General features: G+C 34.2%; 1 protein-coding gene across 1 annotated transcript in view; it reads left to right on the top strand.

Moving 5' to 3' along the window:
- LOC115229088 (fasciclin-1) overlaps positions 1-15,000 on the top strand; it is a 103,295-nt gene that overhangs the window by 40,514 nt on the left and 47,781 nt on the right. The window contains exon 6 of the mRNA XM_036499100.1: positions 2,215-2,329. Within this exon, the coding sequence (XP_036354993.1) occupies positions 2,215-2,329 (115 nt within the window). The remainder of the gene's footprint in view (positions 1-2,214; positions 2,330-15,000) is intronic.

Raw genomic sequence — 15,000 nt, 5'->3', positions numbered from 1 at the left:
TATATATATGTGTGTGTGTGTATATAAATATAATTATATACAATGCATTCATCATCAAAAACAAACACACATGTAACCACAACGTTACAGAATAAATAAACTGACCGCCTCTTGAATTATTAAGACTTGCTTTAATCATGCATATGTCTTTGGAACACACAGTATAATTAATGGCGGACATAAACACCGTAAATTTTGCTACAAACATTTGACATCAATAATGGCGTCTTCTACAATATCATAGTCAGTGTTTGCAACCACAGTAATTTCTCAGTCTGGCACAAGGCCACACTCTTAATTTGGATCGAGGTTCTGACTTGGTGTGGTATTAATCAATGTTAGCTTCGCCATCGCTAGATCTGTGTTCGCCTCTCACTTGGGTAGGTTTTTGTACGCAACTCCTTCGCAGACGCCAATATCGTGTGAATGAAGTTGTTCTAGTTGAGGCCTGCGAGAAAGCTGATTGGCGGAACCTCTGTTTCAAGTTTTTCACATGTAAAATTCATCTTTTACTCCCTTTTAACTCCATCATTTGTTTCGTGGATTCTTCATTGAGAGTTCATATAATTGCATCATTTCACATCAGGCCACTAGTCTAAGGAGGACAACAAACTCTTTTTATGTTCACTATTCTTGGGTGATCGTGTTAAACGTTCATTGACACTCCGTGGAAGGATCTTTAGAGCGTCGAACAAACTGCCTTGGGCTCTTTCTTCCTGAGTTCAATTCATGTCCAAGTCAATTTTGCCCTTCATCATTTCATTGTCGAGAAATTAAATTATCAGTGAAGTAATGGCGTCGATAGTATTGACTTACACCTCCTCCAAATTTCTAACACTTTGTACGTATGGCAAGAAACATTAAAATCCCATGAGGTCAGCTTCGCATATTATGCCTTCGACGTTGATAAAATTAATTACTAGTTATAAACTGGGGCCAGTGTAAACGACTGAATTTTGATCCTTAAGTGTTTGATATTCTGCTGGTATTAGCTTATTATTATTATTATTATTATTATTATTATTATTATTATTATTATTATTATTATTATTATTATCATCATTATTATTATTATTATTATTATTATTATTATTAGGCTAGTGCATTCTAATTTAGTTTGGAGATATTTTATCCTGGGGTTTTGTGACAACAAGTCTCCTCAAATCTCAAGAATCTTGCTTAGAATTCTTGCAAAATATAGAATGGTAATTTTCTTCAAGTCGACAACGCGAGTTTCAATTCCAATCTATCCCAGTCTTTTAGGTAGCATTTTTAGGGTGTTGTGCCAAGTTCACCAATTACTACTGGAAGAATTGTTGCCTTGGTCCTCCACAGACTCCTCGCTTCTCTGCCTAGATCCTGATATTTCTCAATTGTTTCCAAATTCCTTGTTATCGAATCTGTTATCTCAGGGAATAACAAAACCTCTCATCTTAGCATTGTTTTCTTTATTTTGTGTTCTATAAACATGTCTGGTTTTCTTGCCTCAATAACACGGTCAGTTTTTATGACGAAGTTCCACAAGATCTTGTAATTCTCATTTTCTATCACAGCCTCTGGTTCATACAACTCTCCTGTTGCTTTGAAACCACACACTCGGCTAACATCCCAATGCATTCTTTTGCCTACAGAGTCATGTCTGCGTTTATACACTTTTGGTGCTATTACACTGCACTCAGTCAAAAGTATCTTAGCGGTTTTTTGTCTGTCTTTACGTACTGAGTTCAAATTCCGCCGAGGTTGACTTTGCCTTTCATCCGTTCGGGGTCGATGAGTTAACTACCAGTTGCGTAATGGAGTCGATCTAATCGACTAGCGCCATCTCCCAAAATTTCAAGCTTTGCGCCTATAGAAGAAATTATTATTATTATTATTATTATTATTATTATCATTGCTGTTATTTCGTGGTCATCGAATAAAAAGCATTTTAGATCGAACCACGCATTTGTCTGATATTGTTTTACAACCTGTGGCGGTGGGGATGATCAGTTTGACGACTATTGTGGCGGCGTTGGTGATGATTGTGGCGGCGTTGGTGATGAATATATGGATCATAATGCCGATGATAGTGATCACGATGATCGTGATGATGTTAGTGATAATGATGTCGATTACTATGATGATGTCAACTCATTAGATGATTAATTTGATTAACCCATGTCATTTTATATCATTGCCATTGTATCAACGTATTCTCTTCTCCCTCTACTGCAGGCCTTGCAGGGCCATCTAGCGATTGGTCAAGAAATCAGTTCGGTAAACATCACCAATTCTTTTGAGGTTGTCACCCAACTTGGTGAAATCCTGAAGTTGTGGAAGTCAAATGGAGGTAAGTACAAAACCATTTTACAACGAAAATCTATAGCATGTTTTTTTTAAAATCGGGGGTGTATTATTAACCCTTATTTTTCTTTTATTCATTTCTTTTTCTTCTTTCTATAATTATTATTATTATTATTGTTATTATTGTTATTATTATTATTATTATTATCATTATTATTATTATTATTATTATTATTATTATTATTTGATATTCCTTTATTTTTATGCAAGTTGTTCCATGTCTCTCCCAGAGACCTTAAACCATTGTTTGATATTGTTATTATTGTATTGTTGTTGTTATTAATATTGTTATATTCCTCTGATGGGGGCGCGATAAGATAATGTAAGAATCAAGTAATGCTACCGATGCAATCAAGTAAACGCAGCTCTGTGTGCCTTGGGTATGTGCTGTGATTTGTTGTGATGCTCTGATGGTTATTGTATGGAAAGTGTTCTACGTAGGATGTGTACAGTGCCTAGTAGTGCAATTTTCTGTATGTTATATGTGTTTGTAAGTCCTGGTGTTTTTGTTATGTATTTGTCTGAATATTTTTTTATTATGCCTAATGCTATGATAGGAATTGTTTCTGTTTTTAGATTCCACATTCTGGTTACCTCTATTTCCAGGTCTTTGTATTTTGAAAGTTTCTCCATTTCTTTTAGAGACACGTTGTCATCTGCTGGTATTGATACATCAATTAGAAAGCATTTTTTTTCTTCATGATCTCTGACAACTATATCTGGTCTGTTGGCCTTAATTTCTCTATCTGTGTGTATCGGCATATCCCAGAGTATGGTTGCTTTCTCGTTTTCTGTGACCTTTTCTGGTGTGTGCCTATACCATCTTTTTTCTGTTGTTATTCCATAATGTTGGCATAGCTTCCAGTGTATGTAGGTTCCAACTCTGTCATGTCTGTGAATATATTCCTTCTTAACCAGGACTGGGCAGCCAGAGATAATATGATTTATTGTTTCTTGTCCATCTCCACATTATTATTATTATTATTATTATTATTATCATTATTATTATTATTATTATTATTATTATTATTATGTTGTTGTTGTTGTTGTTGTTGTTGTTGTTGTTGTTGTTGTTGTTGTTGTTGTTATTATTATTAGGGAATTGCATTATCTCGTCTTTGAGTTTTAACTTCCAGTGAATGTATTTATAGTTGCCCTTCAGTTCTTTTCTTATACCGTTTACAATCCATTGGTTGTCTTTAAAGTTTGTCTTAAGTGTATAACTTATAGTTCAGCTAAAACACGAATAAAACCTAAACAAAACCAAACTTTCATTGGTTGTTTAACAGTAAAATGTTACGCATGCATAAGTAAACCATTGTGTTAACGTATGTTAAGCATGTATGTCAACATATGTGTAACACTGTATGAGAGTATAAAAATGTAATGTGAAGTTGTGCGTAAAACAATGTATTAACGGATATATAAACACTGGATTATGTACATAATACCTTGTGAAATGATGGCTGTGAAGGTTAAGCTCCGTAAAATAATGTGCTTACGTAAAACGATGTGTCTGTGTATGTAAAATGTTCTGTTAATGAATTACAGCGAAGTGATTCATATGTTTAAGGTCAATGTTTTAATATGTGTTCACGTGTGTAAACTGGTGTGTTTATGCAACAAAATGTGTTTAAGTATGTAGAACTCTTGTTTGACTTTACGTTAAAGGCTTTGTTGACGAATGTATCAAAAGGTGTCTTCGTATGCAACGAAATGTGTTTACGCATGTAAGATGTGTTGCCATAAGTGAAATGCTTTTCATGTAACAAGGTGTGATTAGGTATGTAACATGTTGCGTTTGCTTATGTAAAAGATACAGTTTGGCGTATGTAACAAAAATGTGTTTTCGTATACAACGAGATGTGTTTCGGTATGTGAAATTAAGAGTACGTGTTTAAGAAAATGCTTCTGATTGTAAATTAATGCGCTTACGCATGTAACGAGATGTGCTTGCATATATAAAAAGAAGTGTTTACCGCAATGGCCCAGTGGTTAGAGCAGCGGACTCGCGGCTGTAGGATCGCGGTTTCGATTTCCAGACCGGGCGTTGTGAGTGTTTTTTGAGCAAAAACACCTAAAGCTCAACGAGGCTCCGGCAGGTGGTGGTGTCGATCCCTGCTGTTCAGAGAATAGGCGTAGGAGTGGCTGTGTGGTAAGTAGCTTGCTTACGAACCACATGGTTCCGGGTTCAGTCCCACTTTGGCAAGTGTCTTCTACCATAGCCTCGGGCCGACCAAAGCCTTGTGAGTGGATTTGGTAGACGGAAACTGAAAGAAGCCCGTCGTATATATGTATAGGCGGTGCTCCAGCATGGCCACAGTCAAATGACTGAAACAAGTAAAATAGTAAAATATATATATATGTATGTGTGTGCATATGTTTGTGTGTCTGTGTTTGTCTCCCCAACATCGCTTGACAACCGATGCTGGTGTGTTTACGTCCCCGTAACTTAGCAGTTCGGCAAAAGTGACCGATAGAATAAGTACTAGCCTTACAAATGACTGACACAAGTAAAAGAGTAAAAGAGTATAAAAAATTACGTGTTTACACTTCTGAAGCGACGTTTTGTGATGTTTTTACAAATGCAAAAGGGTGTTTCGTATGAAAAGGTGATCTCTTTATGAATGTAAAAAAACAAAAATCTGTATGAATCTCAAATAGTGCGTTAGGTATAACAAATGATACAATTATAACGTAGGTCTGTTTCCGCGTATAAAATGATACGTTAACACAAGTAGGATATCGTTTAAACTCTCCAGTCCATACGTGTTACTAAACTTCATACTGTCACAGAACACTCACACAATATTTACTCATATAACGTATAAAACACTGCAGAATATTATTCGGCTATTTTGTAAAATAAACGATAGACTAACCGATAGAAAACGTGTTAAGATATATAAATGTTATGTAAACGCGAGCAGAATGTTGTGCCAATAAAACATATATATATATATATATATATATTATATATATTATATATATATATATATATATATATATATATATAATATATATATATATATAGATAGATAGATATATATCGATATATATATATATATAAATATATGTATATATATATATATATATATATATATATATATATATGAATCTATGTGAAATATACATATATATACGTGTCTTCCGATATACTCATACACACACACACACGTGTGTGTGTGTGCATCTGTTGTTCCTTTTTTCACTTACATACTTAACAATATACACACAGACAGACAACCGTTTAATCATGTTTCCATTCCTTTGATCTTGTCTATATTATATATTTATATATTTATGTTCTTTCTATTAGTTTATTTCCACCTTTATTTATTTATTTATTTATTTATTTATTTATTTATTTGTGGTATATTTCCTTGCTGACCCCGATATTTATGTTGTTGTTGTTGTTGCTGCTATTTCTTATTTTGTTTCCTTTATTTCTTTCTTTTTTATATATAATTGCTCGTTTTCCTCCTTTTTAATTTGAGATTGTTTCGTTAATGTCGGTTCCTCTGAAAACAAAGTTCGGAAAAGATTGGTCCCCCACTTTGTTTCCCTCTTTCCCTCAATATGTTATTGGAAGCTGGACACCTAAGGAGCCTGTAGCTTCTGGCTCAAATGCCAAGAAATAACAGCCAAATCGCTCTGGAATCGTACTGTTAGTCTTTAAAACTGGATATAGTAGAGAATGGTGTGATGTAGAAGAAGAATTTAGAAGAAGAATTTCGGAGGTGAAGAATTTTAGAGGTCAAGAAGAATTTAGAAGATGAAGAAGAATTTATGAGATGAAGAATAGAAGTATTTAGAAGGAGAAGATTGTAGAAGAAAAATAATGTACACAAAGAAGAGGAAGAATTTAGAAGAACTTTAAAGAAAAAATAGAAGGAAAAGGTTAAAGAAAAAGAAGACTACTTACGAAAAAGAAAAGTTGGGGAAAGAGAAGATGACGAAAAAGAAAGAGAAGGAAAGAGTAGGAGTAGAAGAGGAAATTATGAAATGGTAATGATGGAATCTGTGTGATGGTATGTCTCCTGATTTAGAGCGAAGTAACAACACAATAATATAAAAAACCGTATTAACAAACACATCAATAATACATGCAATATAATAATAATAAGAACATCAAACACGACGATAAGAAATATACCAACAACCACAATAACAACAGCAACAACACAATCATCATTATCAATCTACTACTACTACTACAACTACTACTACTACTACTACTACTACTACTACTACTACTACTATAATTATTACTACAGTGGTGGAACTTGTAGATCATTCGATAATATATTATTCAATAGGCGCAGGAGTGGCTGTGTGGTAAGTAGCTTGCTAAACAACCACATAGTTCCGGGTTCAGTTCCACTGCGAGGCACCTTGGGCCGACCAAAGCCTTGGGATTGGATTTGGTAGACAGAAACTGAAAAAGCCCGTCGTATATATATATATATATATATATATATATATATATATATTATATATTTTGTGTATGTGTGTGTTTGTACGCTTGACTATTTAAGTTGGTGTGTTTGCGTCCCCGTAACTTAGCGGTTCGGCAAAAGACTGATAGAATTAGTACTAGGCTTACAAAGAATAAGTCCTGGGGTCGAAGTTGTTCGACTAAAGGCGGTACTCCAGCATGGCCGTAGTCAGATGACTGAAACACGTAAAAGAAATAAAAGAAAAACGGAAATCGAAGTGGTTCAATGAAACGTGGAATTCATTGAGATTCCTTGTCAACGCTTTACTACTTTTACATAATATTATGGTCGTATTTACTGTTCAACTCTGGCCCAACAGCGATCCGTGAGGGCTGGGATCGAAAGCGTTCCCCCTAGATATCGTTTCGATCAACTGATGAAGCATAGTGTAGCTAAGACAGCAGTGATGTAGTAGTTCCTCGGTTCAGCTTGATGAAATACACACACGACGGGCTTCTTTCAATTTCGATCTCCCAATTCCACTCACAAGTCTTTGGTCGGCCCTTAGTCACAGAAAGACGCCGTGGGACTGTACCTAGAACCATGTCGTTGGGAAATGATATTCACAGCGAATTGTTAGAACACAACATACTTATTCAATTGAGTAGAAGTTTTTTGTTTTTGTGGTGGTGGGGCGAGTTTCATATTAATTACGGAATAAGAAAAGAATTGACAAACGGCGCCTTGAAACTTGAATTCTGGTGCGACAGCCAGAGCATGTTTATTTCAAAAAGCATGTTATATGATACAGAAGACAAAAAGGCTGTAACATAACCTACAGAGGTGAATGCTACTTCTCTTGTAAAACATAAGGATGTGATTACCATTATATCAAGGTGACATAAGACTTTTGACAGTCCAAATTAAAAGGCACACCGTTTTCTTTTTTAGCTAGGGTTACACATGCAAGCGGAAATGTTTTTTCTTTATCTAAACGCAAACAAATAAACTCTGTAATACAAACATTATTCCTTTATTTTAAAATGTGTGGTAGAAATCTTTTATTTTCTCTGAAGTCTTCACGTAGCCCCCATCGTTTCACATCTAATTACGTTCTTCAGGAGACGATGTCGATAACGGCTAAGGTAATTCCCGTTTAAATGGTGTTAGATTGGCAGTTTTGGTACACACATCGGGATTTATTTAAACGCACGCACACACACCACACACACACACACACACACACACACACACACATACACACACACACACAAGACATATACATGCATAATATCACGCACACACAAGCATAATGGATGCATACAGTAAATATGGAGGGAGAGAGTGTACGAAAGGGGATATAGATCAAATGTATCTGGATAAATAGTTAAGACTGCATCAAAGATCTATAGATCGAACAATTGATTGATAAACAAGGTTTACCGACAACAGAAGCGGGGAGAAGCAGAAAAGTAAGAAATATAAGGAGAGGAGGAGGATAAGAAAGAGGGTGAGAAGTAGCGGAAGGAAGGGTGGAAGGACTTTTTATAATATTGGGCGGGAAATACTCGTGTATACCATATTTATTAATAGAAGGACAAAGAAAGAGAAAAAAAACGAAGAAACAGCACAGAAGCACAGATATACCCATAGTATTGCTCCAACATGGCCATAATCACTGTTGTTTAAATTACGAGGACTAAAGGACTAAAGAACAACGGACATTTACATTTATTAGAATGGAATATATAAGGAAATAAGAAATAAATATAACCAAAAAAAAAAGCTACAAAAAAGAAAGAAAGAAATGTGTTTTGTGTGTTTGTGCCTTTCGAGATTTCGGATTCGTATAATTCTACAATTACTTATGTGTAGACACACGGCATTGATGGAATGGTACATTGGTAAGTAGAGACGTCGAGGAAGATGGATATAGTGTGTGAGAAAGAGAGTGAATATGTGTGGAGAGAGAGAGAGAGAGAGAGGGAGAGAGAGAGAGAGAGAGAGAGACGGAGATAGGGGATGAGAAAAATTGTCAAGGGGCTATGTGTATATATATATATATATATTTATAGGGATAAATAGACACATACACCACAAACATATACATTTTTCCCATATATACATATATAAAATATACACACACACAGACATATATATATATATATATATATATATATATATATATATACATACATACTGTATGTGCATTCATGCAGACATACGAACACGCAAAAACATCCACAAACACACACACACCAACACACACACACACACACAACATTACACACACAACACGCGCGCATACACACACACACACGCACACACACACACATAGACACACATATATATATTATATATATATATATATATATATATATATATATACATATATATATAAACAAGACATGAGAATCACAGCAGAGCCATTCTTCAGAAGACCATTCCGATAGAACAATACACATCGCACGCAACAGAACACACACATATTTCAATATTTGGTCGTTCTTACTCTTTCTTTTTATTCTTTTTACAACTGTTTACTTGTTTATTTTACTTTCTGTTTTTGTTGCTTGTTTTTCTTTACATTGTTTTATTGTTCTTACTTTTCGTTTCGTATTGCATTTTTTTCATGTAATTCTCTGTTTTCCGTTTTTTTTTTGTTTGCATGTTGTTATATTTGTTTATATTTTATTCTATTTTGCGGTGGGTGGTGGTGGTGGTGGTGGGTTGCTCTCGTTTCTTACTTTTTTTTTTTCTGTTTTGTGTTCTTTTATGTATTTTCAAGTATTTACTGCAGACTTTGGCGTGGAATCTATTACATCTGAAGAATGTCAGTCACTTGACCCGCGCACAGATCGATCTTAAGTTACTGTACCGATTGCAAGGAATTGCTAAACCAGCACCAATACCATCCTCTGCTACACACACACACACACACACACACACACACACACATATAATGCTTGTTTTATGTCAAGTAATAAAAATAATTTTACATTCAACTGAAGGATTCCAAAATAGTTTTCCATGGAGTTTATATATGTTTTACTTTTACAAAAAGAGTGGTGATAAGGACTTCGAAGTTTCGGGCTGCTAGACTTCGTCGGGCAGTTTGGTGGTGGCTAGGGCATGGAAACTTCTTGTGAAACTAAGACACAATATGTACATATATATATATATATATATATTATATATATGTGTGTGTGTGTACGCGTATACGTATGTAATATCCTCTTCATGATCATCATCAGTAGTAGTACTAGTAGTAGTAGTTGTTGATTCTTTCTGACTCGTTGCTATGTGTGTTACATTTCCGGTTGTTCCATCACGAATATCGTTTGATCAATCGGAAGCGTGAAACATGTAGCGTTTCAAGAAGTATCATAAATATATATACTCCAGATTTTCCACTACATGAGTTTAACTTATGTAAAAAATGTACAAATGCTTCACACATTATAAATATATATATATGTGTGTGTGTGTGTGTTTGTATGTGTGTATGTGTATGTGTGTGTGCATGTGCGTGCATGCGTGTGCACAGACACGTATTCAATATATGCATCGTCCACTAATACTATATTTGTTCCACATCCTCACGTTGTTGTGTTTTCTTTGTGTCTTCATGTTTGGATTAACTATATATATATATACATATATATATGTGTGTGTGTGCATAAATATATATCCATATATATATATATATATACAAAAATATATATGCATATATATATATATATTACATATATATATATATATATACATAAATATATATACATATATATATATACATAAATTTATATGCATATATATAATGTATATATGTATATATATATAGTCTGTAATATGTTTTGTATATATATATATATATATATATATATGTATGTTATATATATACATATATATATGTATATATATATATATATATATATATATATATATATTATATATATATGTATATATATGTATATATATATATTATATATATAATATATATATATATATACGTATATACATATACATATAGTAGAAGACACTATCTCAAAGGGTCCACGCAGTGAGATTGAACCCGGAACGATGTGATTGAGAAGCAAAACGTCCTACCACACATCCACGTCTGCACCAGTGTGTGAGAAGTGTAGGAACTTGTGCAATTGCCATGGATTTCTTCGTAGAAATAACGTCATAGTCTTCCTAACTTTCTGTATGTGTGTGTGTGTGTGTGTGTGTGTGTGTGGTGTGCGTGAAGGAGGGTTATTGATATTCAGAAGTTTTGCATTAAGATGGTTACATTGGTAGCAGCGTCGTTTGGGAAAAATAGAAATGGTATAAGATACCATGTCGATGGTATCAGTAGAATGGATGCTGAGGGTAATGGTAGGGCGTAGTGATGTTGGTGGGGGTGGTGATGGTGGTCTCTTATTGGTCATATAACCGTAGCTTTAACAAGAGCCCAGCTCATCTTGCTTGTATGAATTCTTTAGAATCCTTGATATGCACGGATGCGAATACGGAACTACATGTGCATGCACGCGCGTGTGTGTGTATAAAAATAAAAGCGTATAGATACTTACATATAAATGCATGTGTACACACACGCATTATATATATATATATATAATATATATATATATATATATATATATATATATATATGTTGGTAGAGAAACGAAAGCTATCCCCATAGTCCTGCAACGTGCTATGGTGGGAGATAAGAATGAAAGAGTAGGTTATCTAAAAGAAGATTGAAGATGTAACAGCTGAAAGGAGATAGTATATATACCAACAATGAGGTGGTACTTTATTTATCGACCTCGGATGGATGAACGAATTAGTTACCCATGGCATGATTTGATCTCACGTTGCAAAGAGCATAAACAAATGAGAGACAAGATTAGAAAAAACGATTCTACATGAACCTCACCACCATATATATATATATATACAGCTGATACATAAACATATATATATATATTGCATGCATGCAGGTGTGTACGTGAGAAAGTATTGTTTCCAATCTGCAATATCATATACACTTTCCGGAGGATCAAATATTTTGGCAATTCCATATAAATTTTCCATATATTGCTTGGGGGCTATCTTTAGATACAATTGTGTGAATCTGATCTGATCCGCACTCGCATGCAGCTGTATATGCATGCACATATATGCACGTACATATATATGTGGATATATATATATCAACATAAAAAAGCTTGTGGGAGATGCATACAAATGCAACTGCTGGTATGAATTATTAATGTGAAGTGTGATTTCTTCGGCGCCTTGACTAGTAAATATATTCCTCAAAAGACAAAAGGCGAATAAAAATATACACTCTCACATTAAAAAAATATTTACATTGTTAGAAAGTAAATATAGTGATACTACAGGCTAAATATATAAGTACAGAAATACAAACAATTAAAAAAAGCGAAAGAACTCAATACATGGGGCGAAATAAATATTTTCCGAGGTGAATACTCACATAACCATCAACTATGATCGTCTCGCACACCAGTACACCAGTTAGACGGCAGGATTCAGGCGTTCTTGTGTGTGTATGTGTGTGTGGTATGCTTTATTTAAATCATAAAGTCCGGATTTTATGGTTTATACAGCCTTCATGAAACATTTTTATCGATCATATCTTCTAGATTTCACCTGCATGAACACTCGACGTTCAATTTCTTTGTATTGGATCATTATGTGGATTGTTAGCCGAGTCTGTAAGAGGAGCTTTCTTTGAGAGTCACACGATTTTCAGAGTCTGTATTTTATACTACAAATTTATATATATATATAATCAAAATAAGCAACAGGATATCCAGAGGTAATGCAGTACAATCGTTTCAAGCAATTCCATTTCATTGAACAATGCAACCATTAAATCACTTTCCATGCACAGCAATCCTCAGTTGCATAAGTACATAGAATTAAATTGAATAAAAACAGATGGACACATTAGTATAATTTTACCTAAAATCACCAAGAAGGTACTGTCTTTACTTCAGCTTAGAAGCTACAAAGGTATCAGGTAGAAACACTTGTTCGAGAAACACTTGTTGCAAGAAAAATTAAATATTAAAAGAAAAAACGCATTTGGCCAAATTTGGACATATTGCACATTAATATGATAGCAATGATATTTATACACACACATACCACACGCAACCTTCAACATTTTCTATACAACGGATTCTTAAGCGCTATTATTCACCATTCCAAAAGAAGTTTTCAAGCTTTCTCAAAGTTCCCAAATGGCGTGTGTGTGTGTGTGCGTATGTGTATGTGTGTGTGTGTTCATGCCTATATAAATTCGTATGTATATATGAATCTGTGTATAGATATTGTAAAAATCGTCTATGATCAAATACATTCATATCAAAAGAACTATCTTTTTTCGTATGTGATATCTGTGAGAGTTTTACGTTTTAAATACGTCCTTCCAGACAGGAATATCGATTACATATTTCATGATATCGCATCTCTCATTTACACCTTAAAAAGTCGCCAAATATACTTATATATATATATATATATATATGTGTGTGTGTGTGTGTGTGTGTGTATGTGTGTGGTGTGTGTGTGTGTGTGTGTTTACCTTGAAACATGGGCTGTGACCAGATGCATAACAAAATGTTTTGACACCTTGAAATATATTTCATTATCGCCATATCAAAGAAACCTAAGCAGACAACGATATCAATCTTTCTGATATAATTGTAAAGTATGACTCTTGCACCTAACGAATACATACATATATAATAATAATAATAATAATAATAATAATAATATAATAATAATAATAATAATAATAATAAATGATAATAATAATAACGATATTAATAATTATATATATATATATGATGGTAGTTGCGCTTAGTCCAAAGAAGAGGGCTCTACCATTCCTTGCTGAACAACCGGCGCAAGTCATTTGCTTATTGTGATCAAATAATTGTGCTGCACAATACCTCTCTTCCTCCATCAAATCTACGTTTCCTGAACAGATGCAATTTGTGCCACACATCAAGTGTCGAAGTGATCAAATAGTAATGTGGAATGAAGTGTTTTACACAAGAACACAACGCACCCCCCGTCCAGGAATCCAAATGACGTGGTTGCGGTCTGGAGTTCAACGACCTTCATATATATATACATATATATATATATATATATATACATAAACATATATATGTATATATATATATATATATATTATATATATATATATACATATATATATATATATATATATACATAAACATATATATGTATATATATATATATATATAATATATATATATATATATATATATATATTTCGTTATACTATGCAGTTTGTGACTGATGACTGCGCGGAGATGTTATGTGTTATAAATCATTATTAGCCATGTTCCAAGCAGAAGAGACTATCAGTAGCACATAACAAGGTCGACATTCTCAACAACTCCAAATATATATTTCTTTATTACCCACAAGGGGCTAAACACAGAGGAGACAAACAACGACAGACAAACGGATTAAGTCGATTACATCGACCCCAGTGCGTAACTGGTACTTAATTTATCGACCCCGGAAGGATGAAAGGCAAAGTCGACCTCGGCGGAATTTGAACTCGGAACGTAACGGCAGACGAAATACAGCAACGCATTTCGCCCGGCGTGCTAACGTTTCTGCCAGCTCGCCGCCTTCAAATATATTGTAGACATACTCTGGAAACAGAGTGGGTTCAAATATAACTATATTTTCGATGTTATTAGCAGTATGACTAGATTTGATTAATGGAATTTCAATGCAGGTTTTATCAACTGGTTGCCCGGATTAGAATAAATAGTAGTCTGAAGGACTCCTGAATTCAATATAGTGGGGTTTCGTCCATCTGTGATAATCTGTCTTCTGCCTCTCTAAACTTTGGTCCTTATGAAGAAATTCGCGTCAGTTAGAGATCTCAACGTTAACCTTTGCCTAAACTGGACACATTTCCTGGAATATTCTGAGCTCTTGGAACTCCCCTTTTGAAACGATACAAAAATCGAAAAGCTTGGTTGTTTCCCATGCGACTTTGTAGTTCGACTTAAGGCCGGAAAGAATTTCAACTGGGCCATGTTCTTTGACCATTGAGAACTAATCTTAACGAAAATTGCGTAGAGAACTTAATAGCAACGTGGGAAACTCAGAGTAACGAATGAATAAATCACCAGCTGCTGACTCA

The sequence above is a fragment of the Octopus sinensis genome, unplaced genomic scaffold (genome assembly GCF_006345805.1).
Source record: "Octopus sinensis unplaced genomic scaffold, ASM634580v1 Contig11719, whole genome shotgun sequence".
Classification (NCBI taxonomy): Eukaryota; Metazoa; Mollusca; class Cephalopoda; order Octopoda; family Octopodidae; genus Octopus; species Octopus sinensis.
This window is presented reverse-complemented; position numbering and strand designations above follow the sequence as displayed.